General features: G+C 37.0%; 1 protein-coding gene across 3 annotated transcripts in view; it reads right to left on the bottom strand.

The window, feature by feature from the left end:
* The window catches only part of CEPT1 (choline/ethanolamine phosphotransferase 1), a 38,439-nt gene that overhangs the window by 19,552 nt on the left and 461 nt on the right, over window positions 1–18,426 (bottom strand). Inside the window, exons 1-4 of one of the 3 annotated variants that reach the window (XM_007169421.3) lie at window positions 18,223–18,351; window positions 11,558–11,967; window positions 6,755–6,902; window positions 4,387–4,528 (exon numbers count right to left, since the gene is read on the bottom strand). In XM_007169421.3, the coding sequence (XP_007169483.1) occupies window positions 4,387–4,528; window positions 6,755–6,902; window positions 11,558–11,896 (629 nt within the window). In that variant the 5' untranslated portion in view covers window positions 11,897–11,967; window positions 18,223–18,351. Of the gene's footprint in view, window positions 1–4,386; window positions 4,529–6,754; window positions 6,903–11,557; window positions 11,968–18,222; window positions 18,352–18,426 lie in introns of those variants that run through there. The other 2 variants (XM_007169419.3, XM_007169420.2) reach the window with 2 other exon arrangements.

Raw genomic sequence — 18,426 nt, 5'->3', positions numbered from 1 at the left:
ACACTGGCCTGAGTTCAATCTATTATAATTCCTTTCTTTTATTCTCTCCTAAAAAGATAACAAGAGGATTTTTTTTCTGAAACGATAACTTAAGAGTTTTACCTTTCACAGCGTGTAAGATTTTTTTAAGACCTATGTTTTACATAAATATAGCCTTATTATAGATTGTTTAGGGTTTCTAAGCATTTACTTTATAAAAATGATTCTATACATACATCTACAAGTTATATATTTAAAACTATCTGGATATAGAGGGTTTAGGTCTCAAGAAATGTGAACTCTTCCATTTAATATAATCCATATACATTAAAAGAATATTTTACAAACGTTTACAAATGAGCTTCAACTCATAATTCTTCTCTTCTTCCACTAACCCAATCCTTCTATGAAGTTCTAGCCTCTAAGCCCATATCCCTCCCTCAGTTTTTCATATCCAGGCTAGTAAAAATCCTAAAGGTCTAAGCTGGGTCTGGAAGGTCCCCATGAGCAGTACCCATCTCCATCAGCTGTCTACTTACTCATTCCAGAAGCAATGTCAGGACAGAGGTCTGTCTAGCTGTGACAGGTACTGATATTCTCTGTGCAAGGCAGCTTTTAGCAAATCAAGATTTTAGTGATCAGAACAAAGATATAGCTCATAATTTCAGGGAAGAAGTATCTAAATCACATTGGTTTTTTCACAATACCTGACTGTGAATGAAAATTATTTAGTTATGGATAAATTATTATGCCAATTTTTGTGCAAGTACACTTAAAAACTAAAAATAGGGACATTAGGAGACTAAGAAAAACAAACAAAATTTCTTCTTTGGTAAATATACTATTTTATAAGGTTATTAAACATATAACAACTTGGATTTTTTATATATATATTAAAGAAACCTCGTGATTTTTTTGTCACTCGTGTATAAATATCAAAATAAAACAATTAAAATAAAAATGTTTTAAAATAAAATTCCTAAGATGCCTAAGGCTGCTTTCCCCTAAGGAGGAAGAAAAAGCAAGTGATTTTTAAAAATTTCTTTTCTCAAATTATATTTGAGCATTGACCTTTCCTAATTAAATAAATAAAATTTGGACTTTCTCTTCCACACATATAAACTTTACTTCAATATTTAAGCTACTATACATCTGCCTATTATATCTGCTCTTAAAAAAAATGTGAAATCTAAAATGGCAGTTTTAAAACTACTTTAGAAATATCTATATTATTCCATATGTTTCCATTACATTGGTATTCTGATAAATATTTCCTTAAATGTAAAGCACGCACAGTATATTTCTATGGAGGTTGTAGCTTGCTTTTAATTGTAAAAATAACTAAATTCGGTGTTGCTTTAATGTGGATGCAAGGTTTCAGAAAATTGTATACAGTTTTCCCAAATCAAAACCAATCCCTTAGGGAATTCCTTGGAGGTCCAGCGGTTAAGACTCCATGCTTTCACTGCCAAGGGCACGGGTTCGATCCCTTGTCGGGGGACTAAGATTCTGCAAGCCGCGGCCAATTTTAATAAATAAATAAAGTCAATTTTTAAAAAATCCTTTACAATACAAATATTTAATTTAAATTGAGAAATTAATTCCAACTGGTCTCGATATTTCTAGATATTTTTTCACACCATTATAAGGAAGCACACTAGTCTCAGAGGGAGAGTGTGCTCCTAATCTAGTCCCAACTGCCTGATACTCTACTCCTTTGGGTCCTGCATTTTTAGCAGTCTAAGCTCGATAAATCACCCCCCCCCCCTTTCTTCAGGTGTCTTCAATCTCTTTTCTAAGTCAGTTTCTTCTGTATGTTCAAAATTTTCCCATTAAAAATACAAACCCCTTCTTCCTTTGGGCCCATGTTTGCTCCTCTAACTGATGCCTTGCTCCTTCCCATCCCAGCTACACATTTTATAAGTAACCTGTACTAACTGTGTGCTTATTTATTTCGTTCACTTCTGTTCCCTACAGTCTGGCCTCATTTTGAGTCTTGGCAGCACTTAGCACTGTTCTCTTTTGAAATTCATCCTTCTACTGGCTTTTCATTCTGGTATGCCTCCTCCTACTCTGGCTGTTCAATAATTTTCATGGGCTTCTTTCTAGGCTTGCTCTCTATGTTTTCTGCTATTCTCATTCTCTTTGGATGTCTAAAATCCCTCACATACATGTTCTAGATAAAACTATTCCTTTGAATAGGCTCCTCTCCCTGCAGGGCCTTTCTCCACCTTCCATCCAACCACCCAAGGAGGGGAACTGGGAGTCATTCCAGTCTCTGCTCTCTCATTCATTCTCCATAACCAAATACAGACTATGTCTTACAGTTTCTACCTCTTAAGTCTCTCTCCAACCTATCCCTTTCTCTTCGATAGCACTGTCATTGTGCTAGTTCAGATTTCATTGTTCCTCATATTTAATTATGCTGATGCCTCCTAAGGGATCTTCTTACTTCTGTCACAGCCCACTCCAATTCACCCTCCAAACTGTTGCCAGACTGATATTTCCAAAAAGTACTTTTGTCATTTCCCTGCTTTAGGTCCTGGAAAGGTTCTCAATAGATTCAGGATAAAAAGCCCTCAGTTCTTGGCAGGACATAGAAGACCCTCAATTTTCTGGATCTTCTCCAGCCTTATCTCCGGCCACACCCCTATAAGCATCTTATGATTTAACAATATAGAACTGCTTGCAGTTCTTCAAGTACATATTTCATCAAAGGAACACACTGCAAGGGAAATTTTAAGACCGGCAAAAAGAAAGTTGTGATAGCAAATCACTCCTGAAAACACTGTCTATTTAACTCTTCCCTTGCTTCCACGGTTCATTTTCTTTCCTTCCTTCAGTTCCTACACCATGTAGCTGGTGCTGCTTTACTTGAAAGGGAAAGAAAATAAATTAGGGCGAGATAAGCTTTCAAAATAAGGGTTTGAAAGTTAACTGTGAGATAATAACCAATGAAACATAAACTATGTGAAAAACAGATACTGCAAATTCTGCTATTTTTGAAAACAGTAACATCACTAACAATTACAACTGAATTAGGGCAAACCAAGTGATCTTCGAAGTCTATCATAATTTGTGGTTTTTACCTAAAGCAGAAAAAAACTATGAAAACATTACTGAGATAATGTAAAGGCTATGGAAATATGGAGGAAAAAATCTGCATATAATATTTTCGATTACTGCTCTTTTTTAATATCAGGTATCTTCAATAGTTTCTGGGCATAGATCATTTTATAAACCGCTGATGAATGCACAGGCATACAGTTTTCAACTGGACACTCAGGTCCACTGTTGTCACTTGAGATGTGCCTTAAACATGTTCTCTAACTCCCTTTACTTTTAAATTCTTCCAAGGCATGTCCTTTAGTTAACCTCCAAAGTATTAATAATTATTCATTTACTGTCACAAGAACATCTTAAATTCTACTTAAATAAGGTTAGCAAAAATCACCTGAAGTGAACTTGTAGGAAACAGCTAAAAGTTTCTATGCGTTCTGGCTTTTTCGAGGCCTAGAAAACTAAGTTTATCAGTGACCTAAAATTTTAAAATTCATTAATGATTCGCCTTAATGAGAGATTAGGTTAAGATATTCTCCTATCATTCGACATCAAGGTTTTTATTTTGATATTCCATGAGGTTTTCAGAGTCTTTTCTCAAGTTATCTTTTAATCCCACACCGTGAAAAAAATAAAAGACTAACTTGAGCAGTGTAAATAGGATCTGTGATACTTAATTAAACACCAGTTGGTGAATTCCATCCTTAACCTTGTTCCAAGACTGGTTTACTCATTAATATTTACGGAAAAGTACTAATCACCAGGTAGGAACTATTCACTTTGGAGTTTGAAGAAAGTTTCTATTTCGTTTTTTAAATTGTTAGGCATTTTGTTGGCAGTAGTAATCTATAATGGTGTGCTCATATCCACTAAATTATCAACAGCTTAGATATTTATAGATTCATAAATAAAATGATGTGAAAAGAATAAACTCTAATTAAGCTATGATATTTAGAGATAAAGAGTTGCTCTTTGCTTTCATAAATTATCTTTTCTTTCCTGAAAATACATTTTCATGTGTCGAAGTAAAACACAGTGTTAAGGTGAATAACAGTGGGGAAAAAGAAAAATGAATTTGAGGGAAATTCAGTGGATATGAGTGAAGGGCCTACTGTTTTTCATGTTACTTTAAAAATATTGGTTGGGAGGTTCTAATATCTCCTTTTAAAAAGTGTGACAGAAGGACACATGATTGAGACCGTTACGTAGTAGTTAAAATAATGAGAGTTTTAAACTTCTTTTATTTACTAAACTAGTGATTTAATCAAGTCCTAATACTCAAATACCTATAAGCAACATTCTACATATTTGAAAGAGAAAACAAAATCACCACTAAGTGTTACTTACATTCCAAATCGCAATGTTCCAGAAACATATGTTTGCCAATGTGCACAATAGAACATGAATGTCCCAGCAAAACAACAAAAAAACATCCAGTCAGGGTTTGTCCCTAGTTGCACTGCAATACAAGTTCCAAGAACCACGAAAACTGGAAAAGAAAGATCACAATGAAAACTGAAAAATCTGAATAACAAACATTAACTGAGTTGGAAATGATTTTACGTGAGGCAAAAAGAAAACATGCTGTGAACGTACAATCTTCTCTCAGTTATCTATGCAAACAGGAAAGTAGGATATAATCTTTTACATTATCATTTACCCTGTAATTTCAATCTCTTCTTTCATTGCACCACTTAGTGGAACCAAACTTCTTGAAAACAACTAAAATACTTTAGCATTTTTTGGAGTACAGGCATATCTCATTTTATTACACTTTGTAGATACTATGCTTCCAGATACTGCATTTTTTTTTTTGCCAGTTAAAGGTTTATGGCAACCCTGCATTGAGCAAGTCTATCGGTGCCTTTTTTTTTCCAACAGCATTTGTTCACTTAATATCTCTGTGTCACATTTCGGTAATTCTTAAAATATTTCAAACTTTTTTCATTATTATTATATTTGTCATGATGATTTCTGATCAGTGATCTTTGATGTTACGACTGCAAAAAGATTACAACTTGCTGAAGGCTCAGATGATAGCATTTTTTTAGCAATAAAGTATTTCTTAATTAAGGTATGTACATTGTTTTTTCAGACATAATGCTACTGCACAGTTAACAGACTAAAGTGTAGTGTAAAAATATCTTTTATATACACTGGGAAACCAAAAAAATTTGTGTCTTGCTTTATTGCAATATTTATTGCGGTGGTCTGGAACCGAACCCACAATATCTCTGAGGTATGTCTGTATTCCCCTAACTCTATAGTACCAGTTGGCAGTGAAAAATTACAAAGCAGAAGGTTAAAAAGAAAGAAAAACAAAAGGCCTAGATAATTCACAAAGGGACCTAGTAGCTTTAGATAGATGGTTGTCTTTTCTTATTTAGCAGATTTCATTATGGGTAATATACATTAAAAAAAAAGGACTTCCTATAAAAGTTTGGAACTCAAAATACAATGCAAAAATGACTAACACTTGGGCTTCTCTGGTGGCGCAGTGGTTGAGAATCTGCCTGCCAATGCGGGGGACACGGGTTCGAGCCCTGGTCTGGGAAGATCCCACATGCCGTGGAGCAACTAGGCCCGTGAGCCACAATTACTGAGCCTGCGCATCTGGAGCCTGTGCTCCACAACAAGAGAGGCCGCGATAGTGAGAGGCCCGCGCACCATGATGAAGAGTGGCCTCCACTTGCCACAACTAGAGAAAGCCCTCGCACAGAAATGAAGACCTAACACAGCCATAAATTAATAAATAAATTAAAAAAAAAATGACTAACACTTAAAAAACAGAGGACACCTATCATTCTGCTGCCAACTAATTAAATTATAATAGCCTTTCAAGATGCCCAACTAGCCTTTATAAGAGCTTAGCTGTTCCTTCCCCTCTACTAAGCAAGCTGCTGTCAGGATACACTGAAACAATGATTTTAATATACACCTACATCTGTGAATCTGAGTTCACAAGGTAAAACCATCAAGGGTTTTTGTTTGCTTCTTTTAAAATATTTTAAATGCTATGCCAAATGACAAGAAACCAATTGAGCTGCTAAATAAAAAATAAGTGTGTGTGTGTTGTGGGCGGGTGGGAAGTCAGGGTGAGGGGATTTCTTGAAAGCAAGACTAGTTAGAAGCTGTCACTTAATTTCTAAATTTCTTTTTTCCCTCTAAAAAACTACCGAAATATTATTTTTTAAATGGTACAAATAAAGACATACCATGTATAATCTAATTATAGTAACTTATCTATTGCTAGCACCTTAGTGTATTTTTTTCTAGTCTTTTCATCCAAGCCCATTATCACAGTTATACTCCAAATCTACAACGTAATTTTAAATGTCTACATAATATCCATTTAAATATAAAGACTACGAATTTCCTAGTCTCCCATTATTGAACTCTCGTCTATAATTTATGAGATTTTTTCATGATAACAATTATGCCCTTAGAATTTAAAAACAACAGGTACCAAAACAATAATATTTAGTGTTAAAAATAACTTAAGTAGAAATTAATTTCTAAATTTCCCAATACCACCAAATAATGAACAAATATTAACCAGATTTATATTTTCTGATAATACTAAAACTTTTAATACAAAAAACCACTTACTCTGATAACTATTATAACACCAGGAACCTCTTATTTATCTTATTATCACTGTTTATCATATTCTTTTTAACTCTGTTAATCATTAATATTAAAAAATTAACAATACCTGTTGATAGTGAATCACACCCATGATCAAAAAGTTCTCCCAAAGGAGAACTGCTATTGGTTCTTCTTGCCTGTTTCCCATCTATAGCATCCAAAGACTGGTAAATGAAAAGGCCACATGCACAAGCAATATACGCCCACAGAGGTGCCTGTGAAATAAAATAAGAAAAGCAAGAGTAATAAGACATATTAATTACTATTATCTGGCTAATGTATTTTTACTTGCAGATATTTTATCTTCATTCTCCAGAGAAGTTGGAGGCTATAGGAGAGAAGATCCAGGTGCTACATAATGAAAAACTTCAGAATTATAAGAGAATTAAAATTCCTTGCTTTGTAGGGGTACTCAAACAGATGCTGGATAACTACTTCACAGGGATAATACAGAAATCCCATGAGAGATTAGGCTAGGTAACTTCTATAAGATTTCTCCTAACATTTAGATTCTAAGAATCAATTAATGAATAATCCAGTACAGTTTTTCCCAAATTGTATCTTTCAAGACGCTTATAGATATTACACGAAAAGAAAATTTCCATGCTAAACTCACTTGGGAAACATTGGATTAAACAATGTTAAACAGATTTCTCAACTGCCGGACTTCTTCCAGCCCTTAAGATTGCTAATGCATATTGTGATTATTCACTAATGCATATTGTGCATATTCAAGGGGGATACAACATCCTGCCATTTCCCAAACTTATTTCAGCATGTAATTTATTTATTATCTTTTATAAATTTATTCATTTTTATTTTTTTTATTTTTGGCTGTGTTGGGTCTTCGTTGCTGCGGGCGGGCTTTCCCTGGTTGCGGCGAGTGGGGACTGCTCTTTGTTGCGGTGTGCAGGCTTCTCATTGCGGTGGCTTCCCTTGTTGCGTAGCACAGGCTCTAGGCACGCGGGCTTCAGTAGTTGTGGCATGTGGGCTCAGTAGTTGTGGTTTGCAGGCTCTAGAGAGCAGGCTCAGTAGTTGTGGCGCATGGGCTTAGCTGTTCCGTGGCATCTGGGATCTTTCCAGATCAGGGCTCGAACCCATGTCCCCTGCATTGGCAGGCAGATTCTTAACCACTGTGCTACCAGGGAAGTCCCGCACGTAACTTATTTTTAAACACATCTCTTCAATGTTCCATGAAACAACACTAGGAAAATAATGATCTACTTACTAGACAGAGTGCTTATATTATTTTTCAAATATTTATGGTCACATTTTCAAGGAATGGTTTCTCTTTTCCCAGACAGAAACTGAACCACTAATATTGAATTTAAATGTAGTGAATTAAAAAAGGAGAGCTTTGGGACTTCCCTGGTGGTGCAGTGGTAAAGAATCTGCCTGCCAATGCAGGGGACATGGGTTCAAGCCCTGGTCCGGGAAGATCCCACATGCCGCGGAGCAACAACTAAGCCCACGTGCCACAACTACTGAGCCTGTGCTCTAGAGCCCGCGAGCCACAACTACTGAGCCCGCCTGCCACAACTACTGAAGCCTGCGTGCCTAGAGCCTGTACTGCACAACAAGAGAAGCCACTGCAATGAGAAGCCCGTGCACCACAACAAAGAGTAGCCCCCGCTCGCCGCAACTAGAGAAAGCCTGCGCGCAGCAACAGAGACCCAATGCAGCCAAAAACAAATAAAATAAATAAATAAATAAATAAAAAAGAAGAGCTTCTATTTGGTTTGTTCTCTGTAAGAATGTCAGAGTGTTTTGCATCACTTTTTACTATTTTCCCATGCCCAGGCCATGAAAAAATTTTTATAACCACAAGATATTTCTCAGATATTGGTTATCAAGTTAACTGTATTAAATGCTCAGGGCTGCAAATTAAAACTACTCAGAGGGCTTCCCTGGTGGCACAGTGGTTGAGAATCTGCCTGACAATGCAGGGGACACGGGTTAGAGCCCTGGTCTGGGAAGATCCCACATGCCGCGGAGCGGCTAAGCCCGTTTGCCACAACTACTGAGCCTGTGCATCTGGAGCCTGTGCTCCGCAACAAGAGAGGCTGCGATAGTGAGAGGCCTGCGCACCGCGATGAAGAGTGGGTCCCCGCTTGCAGCAACTAGAGAAAGCCCTCGCACAGAAACGAAGACCCAACACAGCCAAAAATAAATAAATAAATAAATAAATAAATAAAAAGTGAAATTCTTTTTAAAAAACTACTCAGAGCTGCAAAAAATAGTCAGTATATTCTGCACTGCAAAGAGGTATCTCTCTGACAGAGGTCTATTTAGATCTCAGTTATTAAAGGTAAAGATCTTCTCTTAGACGTTTTCTTGGAATCTCATATTTTAAAACACTGAAGTTGCTAAAAGGATCATCATACATACCTCCCCCAGGCTCAAGTTACAAACATGGAAAACAATAACTGTGGTTCTGTAACCATAGTTTACATGCCAGCACACTGGACTAAGTGATTTATCTTATGTGACTAAGAACTCTACCTTCTAGACTTTGAGTCTACTGCTTCTTACTCTTAGAGGAATCCAGTAACTCTCTAGAGCTGCACTGTCCTATACAATGGCCATTAGCCAGCCATCTGTGATTATTTTAGTTTAAATTCATTAAAATTAAATAAAACCAAAAATTCAGTTCCTCAGTTGCTAGGTACAGTTCAAGTGTTCAATAGCCAAAAGTATCTATGGCCTCCATATCAGACAACACAGACACAGAACAGTACCATCATGACGGAAATTTCTATTGAACAGTACTGCTTTAGGGGACTAGAAAACAAGGAACTTCTTGGGGGTTTTAGGATTTTAATGGGGAAAAGTGTTACTCTGGAACAGAGACAACTTCAAGTATTAGTATATGCATAATCCTAGAAAACAGCAAGACGGTTATTACATATGTAAGAGAGAGCAAAGCCTTCTTGTCTTTTCTTTCTTCCGGTGAATCTGTAGAACGCTAAACTAATATTTATATATTTCTTCCTTGTTTCCATTATTTCACAACTCTCATACGTGTTTTAAGAAGAAAGCCTTCTCATTCAGGAGCCAGTTTGGTCTCAGCTGGGTTAAGAGCCTGATACACTGAATGTATCAATCAGGAAACTATTACTGTACAGTCATATTCCACCTTGATTCCTCCCAGCAGCATTCTGAAAAGTTCTCTGTGATTAGTGTAGTTCCTATTCTGGAAGTTTCCCCAAAGATTTAACTAATTCTAAGGTTACTCTAATAATTCCAAATCACTTAAGAAGAGAGGCTGAGGAAAAGTATTATAGGGAACATGGTGCCTGGTATACTCTGGGTGTTGAATAAATGACTATTCGTGGCCAAGCTACCCTCCAACCTGCTCTCATTCCCTGACCCCCATCCTGGAACTAGTTTAGGACTTAGAAGGCTTCAACTGGAACCAACCCCGTTCCCTGTTCTTCTGTACCTCTAAGGATGTGCGAGATCTGGACCAGATTCCTCTGGAAGTATATGTCAGGTCCTCAAGTAAGCCACGAGTAAAACAGCTCAAAGAATGTGATAAAGAATCCCAGGACATATTTAAACAATTGTACTGGTGTTTATTTTTAAGTTTATTGATTGATGTAAAGCAAGATAGTTAAGAAAATGAGGGGAAACCAGAAATATATCCATACAATCTGTATAAACTGTACCTGTATAGTAAAAGAGGAATTAAAATAAAGGTATTCAATGGTGAGGGGAAAATAAACATCTGGCAAAAGACAAAAAACAAAAACAAAGTATGTTTTATAGGTAACTGTGACCCTCAATAGCTACTTTAAGAGCTATATGTGGTAACAAATGAATTAATGAAAACAGAAAGGTATAAAGGATTGAATGGTGATAATTTTATCTCAAAAAATCACCTGAAAAGACTACATTAAAAAAAATTACTTCAAGCTTAAAACAAGACAAGGAATGTTGTGGCCATTATGATTTACATGGTTCAGTCACTTTTAACAGCTTTAGTTGAGGATCACCTTCTATCTTCTTGGTTTACCTGTGGCTGATCATTCTGATTAATACAGGAACAATAAATGTTTTTGATTCTCCTTCATCTACCTAACTACCTTAGTTCACTTTTTGACAAGAACATTTTAAAATCAATTAAACATCAATTTACCCATTCAGATGAAGGGCTCTAGTTTCAGTTTTGGTTTTAAGAAGTGAGTAGAGAAGATAAAAGAGGGAATAGCAGTGGAGAGACTTATATTTGAGAAGGCCCAGGGAGAGTCTTCGTAAGCAATACCATGCTTCCCTTTTTTTAATGGCAGCCATAGCAGGATACAGAGCAGGAAATACATTATACTGTTTCTTTCTTACACTTCTTTTGCCTTCTTAGAATAAGAGAGATACTCCTGAGGTTATCAGCCACATACGTTTACAGGAAGGGAAAAGGGATATTCAACAACTCTTACTGGAATCAAGAGAATACTTTTGATAAGACTGATTTATAGCCGTGCCATCTTACTACCACAGACTTTCCTCTCTGATCATTTTAAACTTTGCTAAGACTTTATTAGCCATTTTTAAAAAATGGGATAAAACTCTTTTTTAAAGAATTGAGACTTACTGATTTTAAAGGAATATTCTACATGTTAATCTCAACTAACATTAATTTATCTCCTGGGATCAGAGTCCACACTTTGCTTCTGGTTTCTCATAAGCATAGTGTATATAAAGTAGGTTGTAGCTATGAGCTTTATTAACGATATATATGATAGGATACTTTAAAACAGCTGACAAATAGCTGTTAGATTATCTTACCTTTAGTTAAATGACCGAAAAATCCCAATTATAGGGTTTCTGGCATGCAATAAATGTTTATATCTGTTATTAAAGAAATTCCTCTTACCTGCTCTGTAGCTGTAGGACAGTAGAAGACTAATAAAACAGTTGTACAGATGTTTATTGACAATCCAATGATCGTGATGAGATTTGGGGCAATCCAGGAGGGAACTCTTCCAACTAGCCATTCCCAATACCCTTGCATTAAGGGCTCAAGCAGGGACCGTCCCGCACTCTGATACCTGTGTTCTTCTAGCCGCTTAAGTTGGTGTCTTGACAATGGTGGTGTAGGTAACTGAAACAATTTATTTAATACACACCCTGGAGTACTCATATGCCCGAAGCCCAGAGGGGACTCCGGGTGAGAATCTCCACATCGTCTCCTTGTTGACCGATGCCCACTCATGGATCTTGCCTTTTTTTAATTTAGGGAGTATAATTTATCTTGTTTTATAGGTTTTTGTGGATAGTCTTTACCTGGGGGAAAAAAAAAGATATATTCATCAGCCACTATTTATTTCAATGTCAGTAAATTAAAAAAAAAAATCAAACTGGTAATAGAATATTACATATTAAACAGGGATCAGAAAACCAGGGATCTGTTTTTAGCTCTAATTCTTATTGATGATGTAAGCCAAAGGAAGTCATATAACCTCACCTTTAAGTGAAAAATATTAAGAATTTTAATAGCAATATGCTTCCTGTTACCTTATAGTTTATCTGACTTCGAAGCTCATGATCTTCTTGTTTCTATCTCACACTGCTTTCAGTAGTATAAATCAAAAGAAAATCCTAGAAATGACCTAATCATTTCACATATATGGAAACTGAGGTCCAAGGTATACCCAAAGACAGCTAGCAAATTAGTCTTAATAGTGGAGGAATGACTTGAATCAAATGGGTCTTAAACTAGATATTTATTTAATGTGAAGAGCTAATATTTATTGAGCACTTACTATGTACTAAACACTTTAAGCAAGTTTTATATATTAACTCATCTAATCCTCACAACAACCACAGAAGGTAAAGACTATTAATCATCCCTATTTTTACAGAAAATGAAACTAAGGCACAGAGAAGCTAATTAACTTGTCCAAACTCATACAGCTGGTAAGTAAGGTTCAAACAAACACAAGGTTTCTGTTTAAATTAAAAGATATATCTTATTAGTGGAAAGGGATATAGATGATATTCCAGGAGGGGATAAACAACAATGAAAAAAATTAACTTTAAGAGGACACTATTTATGTGTTAGCAGTGACCTGATAAATTGAAGTAATAAGAAAAAACTGTAACTGCATTAAGTGTGACTGTTCATAAAAAAACTTAAATTTAAATCCCTGAAGTACTTGCACTTGACTTTGAAAAGATCAGAAATAACATAATTATCATAAGTTATTAACCAATGTAAGAAAACAATAAGTTTAACACTTAAAAATCAGTATGGTGATATCAAAGGTTTGAAGTGGTGAGGGCCTAGAGTAGGGTGGTAAAAATGGAAATATGAAAGACAGTCAAATCTATAAGTAATTTCTACTTAGAAGGAAGAATCAAGAGGAGGTACTTAGGAATTAGATATGAGGGGTAAATAAGTAGAAGAAAAAAGAAACCAACAGTCAAAGACTAGTGGCACTACTGTCAAAAAGGAGAGTTTGGAAGGAAAATCAGTTTGTTATTTTGGCTTTTGGCAGGTGTGCGTGAGAGGGCATCTCGGGATGAGAGTAGGAAAGACATACATGCAACTTTTAAGTAGAGATGTTTTAGACAAAATCAAATGACTGGAGTTTGGGTAAGAGATCGAAATTTCAAATTTTCAACTTGGAAGCTAAAGTCTAGTTAAAGACTAGAAAGTAGAAAATTTCTTGAAGGCATTAAGTATGAAGAGAAAAGGAAAAGAATAAAGAACGTTGTGGGAAACTCCTGGTTAGTGAGCAGGAAGAGAAGCCATAAAAGGATTAAAAAAGGAAACAAAAAAAGAAAATCTTAATAGAACTAAAAGGGTAGTGGCACTGAACCAACACAGGTGTACTCTGATCTTCTGGCAGAAAGCTATCCAGAATGCAATATGAAATTCCCGGAAATGCTGCACTGTGGGAACACAGAATGTGATACAGGGTCTAGGACATCTCAACAATGGACCTGGTAGCAAAACATGCCCACGACTTCTCTCTATTCCCAAAAACAACAAATTCCAAAATTTCAATGTCACGAATGATCTAAAGTGGCATCCCAAACTTCAGTCAATTATGTATCTCAATAATTGGTTTAGAGAACAGCTATTGTAGTCATTAACTGACTTAAATAAATTTTCAAAAATCTCAAAAGAATCATCAGTACCCCAATTTAACTAACTGAAGTGCTCTGAAATAAAAATATTGTAATAATTTTCAAGCCAAGGCAAATGAAAGCTAATTTCCTACTATTTCAAAGAATTCTTCCACACACCCAACTGTACCAAAAGCAACTGATTAAAACTGTTTTAAAGTAATATTTATACAATGTCAAACAACTGGTTACAAAACCATTTTAGATGAAATGACAGACTGATAACCACCAAAATACTGTACTATAAAGCAGCCAAATTTTCAAAAGTCAAATTGAATGATGTATTTTCATATTTGGTGAGCTATAATCAATCAGCTCTTATAGATTTCCACTTAAAATGGGAATAAAAAGTTTAGCCAACTCAATTTATATTTTATTATTGCAGTGTTCCATTCTCCTATAGTTAAAAAGTGACATATTGAGGATGCTGGCCTGCTTTTGGCACTAAACAGCTACAAGCAACTGATCCTAATGGTTTTAAGTTTGAGCATTTGGCAGGAGTATTTGATAAACTGATACTTTCCTTCTAAGTGTTTTCCCCTTCTGACCTAGATTTTTTTTTTCCCTTCTATTTCTCTTTTAGAAAAATCTACATTTTGACAAACCTTTCTAGATCTAGTCATTATATAATTCATACATTAAAAAAAAAGAATATTTCAATTTGGAACACTGTCTCCATGAAGCTTATTAGTAACAAGATTTCAAATAAAAATTCAAATACAAGTTGCCACTGACATACAGTTAGCTACTTTGCTTTCAACAGGTAGCCACAGAGGTTGCTGTCACTACCACAGATCCATCTCCACTCTTCCTTCCTCCCATCACCTGAGACCAGGAGGCTATTGCCACGAAAACCATATCAGGAAAAAAGAGGCATTTCTGAATTTCAGCAAGTGAAGACCAAGCATACCAAGGGAGCAGGACAGTGTAGGTTGCTACAATAGAAGAGCAGACTCTATGGAGAGAAAGAGGAAAAGGATGTGGGATGGGAATATGGAAAGGAGGTACAAACATTACAAAAATTACTTCAGCCACTTGAGATTTTTATCCAACGTCAAGCTTATGCGCAAAAGGTTGAGGAGAAAATGTCATTTTTCTACCCACACTATAAGGAACTAAAAAATTAATTCAAGAAATTAAAATTATTGCTGGTTAGCCTAGAAACCTAGCCACCAGTCATAAGTTTTTATGAGCAAATGGATTCCAAGTTTCAAACGCATTCAACCAATATCTGAGTGCAGTAAACAAGACAGACATGGTCCCAGCTCCCATGTCCAATGGGAAAATAACTAAAAGAAGGTAAACAAGCAAATAACATTACACACTGTGATGGGCACTATGGAGAAAACAAGGTATGGAGCCAGGAAATAGTTGAGGGTGCACATTTTATCAGATAAGGTGGTTGAAGACTATGAAGACGAAGCATTTATACCAAATTCAGAGGAAGAAAAGGAGCTAGCCATTCCAAAAGCAAGAGGAAGAACAGTCCAAGAAAGGGAGAACAGGCCCTGACCCAAGAGTGAGCTTATCTTTCTTATTCATACCTCTGGGATCACTATGGCTGGGCAATAGTAAACCATGTGAAAGAGTGGGATAAAATAAAGTTTGAAAAACCAGACAATGCAGAGGTTTATAGACTTTGGCAAGGAGGTAAGATTTTATTCTGATGTTATAGAAAGCCATCAATTAGCTTGAAAAGATTCCTATAATTTTGTAGCACAGTCTATTTGTTAACTGAGGAAATGTTTTGATAAACTGTAACAGTAAAAGTGAGTATTTTAAACGTTTAAAAATTCTCATCACCTGGAATTCAGTTTATGTTAATACTGATCACTGTCCTATACCTATTGTAACCTTTCCACGAGTAATCAGCAAATTCCCCTCCTCTGCTATAACCTGGCTCAAATGTGATACTCCTTTCATAGCACTTATCACATTTTGAACTTTTTTTGTTAGATGTTGTTGTTTTTTGGTCTTTTCCCCACACTGACACAGACAGTAAGACACAGGAGTGCAGGGGCCATGCATGTCTTAATATTCTTTTCCCAGAATCTCAGACCATACCTAACATTAGGTAGGTAATTGGTACTTATTTGTGGAACAATGAACAAATATGGTTCATCTAGTATTTAAAGAACACCTAGTTGTTCTAGACCCTTGAGGAAACAGAAGGATTGAAATATGCCATCCATCTCTCAAGCTCAAAGTAGTGGTGGGGAGTATTGTAAACAGCTAAGTTATACTGTGAACAAACTGTTGTGGGAGTCCAGAGGAGGGGGCACATATGGTCTACCCAAATTCTTCTTTGTGCAGGCACGAATATTTATGTGAAAAGTCCAACAAAGGTACAAAAAATAAAATCAGAGATATTTAATGAATACCTTTACTAAAATTATACAAAATTCGTGGACCTTAAATCTATGATGTAGAACATCTGTGCTTATAGCAGCTGAGGATAATAGCATGCTGCCTACATTATTCCTGTGTTCAGCACTGGGGAACACCTGACAAGTATCACACTAAAAAAAGGAATCTCCAACTGCTCAGCAGAGCATAAGGTAAGCTTACACAATATCCAACCTGTAGTGTGAAATTCCAGAATTCCCATCCTCCCATGTCTAAGGGTTCCAAGTTTTGAGCTGTGCTGATTCAGCAGTGTGTTTACAGTCCTCTCACAGGAACTGGTGACTACACAGCTCTTTCCACTTTTATGGCACGACTAGAGGAAAATACTAATGGCGAACAATATTTGGGAGGCAGAGCAAATTATAAAAAGCAAGTTAAAAAAAAAAACTAATAGGATCACAGGATTACATTCAGCATTATCTAACAAGTGATACATAGAACAAGTTAGCAAAAACAAAAGCCTTTTCAGCAGACTTGGAAGCTAAAACAGTACTGTGTAACACAATTTAGATCTACTGTTTTGCTGAAGTGAAATCTTGCATTCCTTTAAAAAAAAGGAAGCAACTTCCTCCAGAAACAAACAAACAAAGCCAAAGCCTAGCATTCTGTGGATTATTTTCCGATTCCCTTGAAAGAGACAGCACAGCGTGACCCTCAAAAAGAACATCACCAGCACTTTAGCCAGCTTAAAGAAGTCTACTGTTGCCTAGAAAACACATTGACTGTGCAATAAAATATAATTGGGGTTATAAAACAAGTTTATAGCTAAATATCAAACATATAATAGTGTTTATAATGTAAATTTTAAGAGACTGGGTGTGGGAGAGGAAGAAGAATGAAGTTATGAAACCACAGTTGTAAATATTCAATAATAATCTATTAACTGGACAACAAATAAAGACACCTCTGTCAGAACAGGTTAATACAAGAGGCATATTTATCTAGCTTATTTCTTAAATGGCAGGGTTGTAAAGACAAGTTGTACAAGGGGCTTCTGACTAGCTTTTGCTCAGCACAAAACGAATATGTAGCAAACTGCTTTTAGAACTTCAATTTCTGGAATTTTACGTGAACGCCAATGGTTCTAAAGTCCTTACGCCCTAAATGCCTTCACCAGTCTTACTTGGGTTGTTAGTCAATTCAACACCTCCACTGAACACATGCCTACTAGTATGAGAGTAGAAACCGAATCTTTATTTGGTTCACATACAAGACACTAATATTTGTTTAAAGATAATTATGAATTTGCCTACTACCGTAACAAGGATTCATCAATGAACTGAGACTTCAAGCAAAATTATATATTAATACCAATGATGCAAAACGTCAAAAATGACATAAAAACGCCAAACACCGAATTGGAGAAAAAACAAGTTAAACGTAAAGATCCCATTCATCCAGTATTCTTGGAACACCGGCAAAGACTAGCAAACCCTCCTGTCCTTTCTCCTTCCAAGAATACTGCTGAAATAAACTCTAGCTGGCAACCTCAGAGCTTGTGAACATATCCTGAAATTTCTAGAAAAGTTGCTGACCAAGAAATGCGGCCCTAGCCACGAATCACCAGCACCGTATTCCAAAGGGAAGGCAAATCCGGCACAGGATGTAATACGTTTGTGGACCTGACAGCACCTGAGCAGGAGGGTGTGGACCTGAGAGCCAAGGTCGGTTCCGCGCGGGCAGCGCCCTCGGCCCGCCCAGTCCGGGCCGCCGAGGTTTTCCCCACCCCGACTCCCAGCACAGCAGCCCCCGGACTCTACCGCTGGCAATGCCCCACATCAATCTCTCCATCCGGGGCCACTGGAACAGTCGCCCCTCGCCCTCCCCACAAGCGCGCGCGAGGCAGGATTGCGTTTGCCTCGCGCGAGTCCATACACAGCTATATTCCAATGCCCCACCCCAGAGCTTGCAGCCGTCACTCCAGCCCTCTTGAGAGTCGTGCCCCCGGACATATCCTTCACACCCTGGCCGTTTTCCCAAGACCGAGCCCCGCAGCCTTACCCCGGCCCCCAAACGCACAACCCTGGAAAGACACCTCCGCCTCCAGCCGACTGGGTGACTCTGATCCGCGGCAGCACGTTCACGACACTTTCGCGATTGCCGTAAAGGGATATAGGGTCGGAACAGGCGGCGGCGCGAGCGCGCACCTCCGAGTGGTGAGCGCGCCCCGGGGCCGGCTTAGCTGCTCGGGTGCGCGCCTCGGGG

This window comes from Balaenoptera acutorostrata, chromosome 1, assembly GCF_949987535.1.
Source record: "Balaenoptera acutorostrata chromosome 1, mBalAcu1.1, whole genome shotgun sequence".
Lineage (NCBI taxonomy): Eukaryota > Metazoa > Chordata > Mammalia > Artiodactyla > Balaenopteridae > Balaenoptera > Balaenoptera acutorostrata.
Note: the sequence above shows the minus strand (reverse complement) of the source record. Positions and strands in the feature narration are given on the sequence as shown.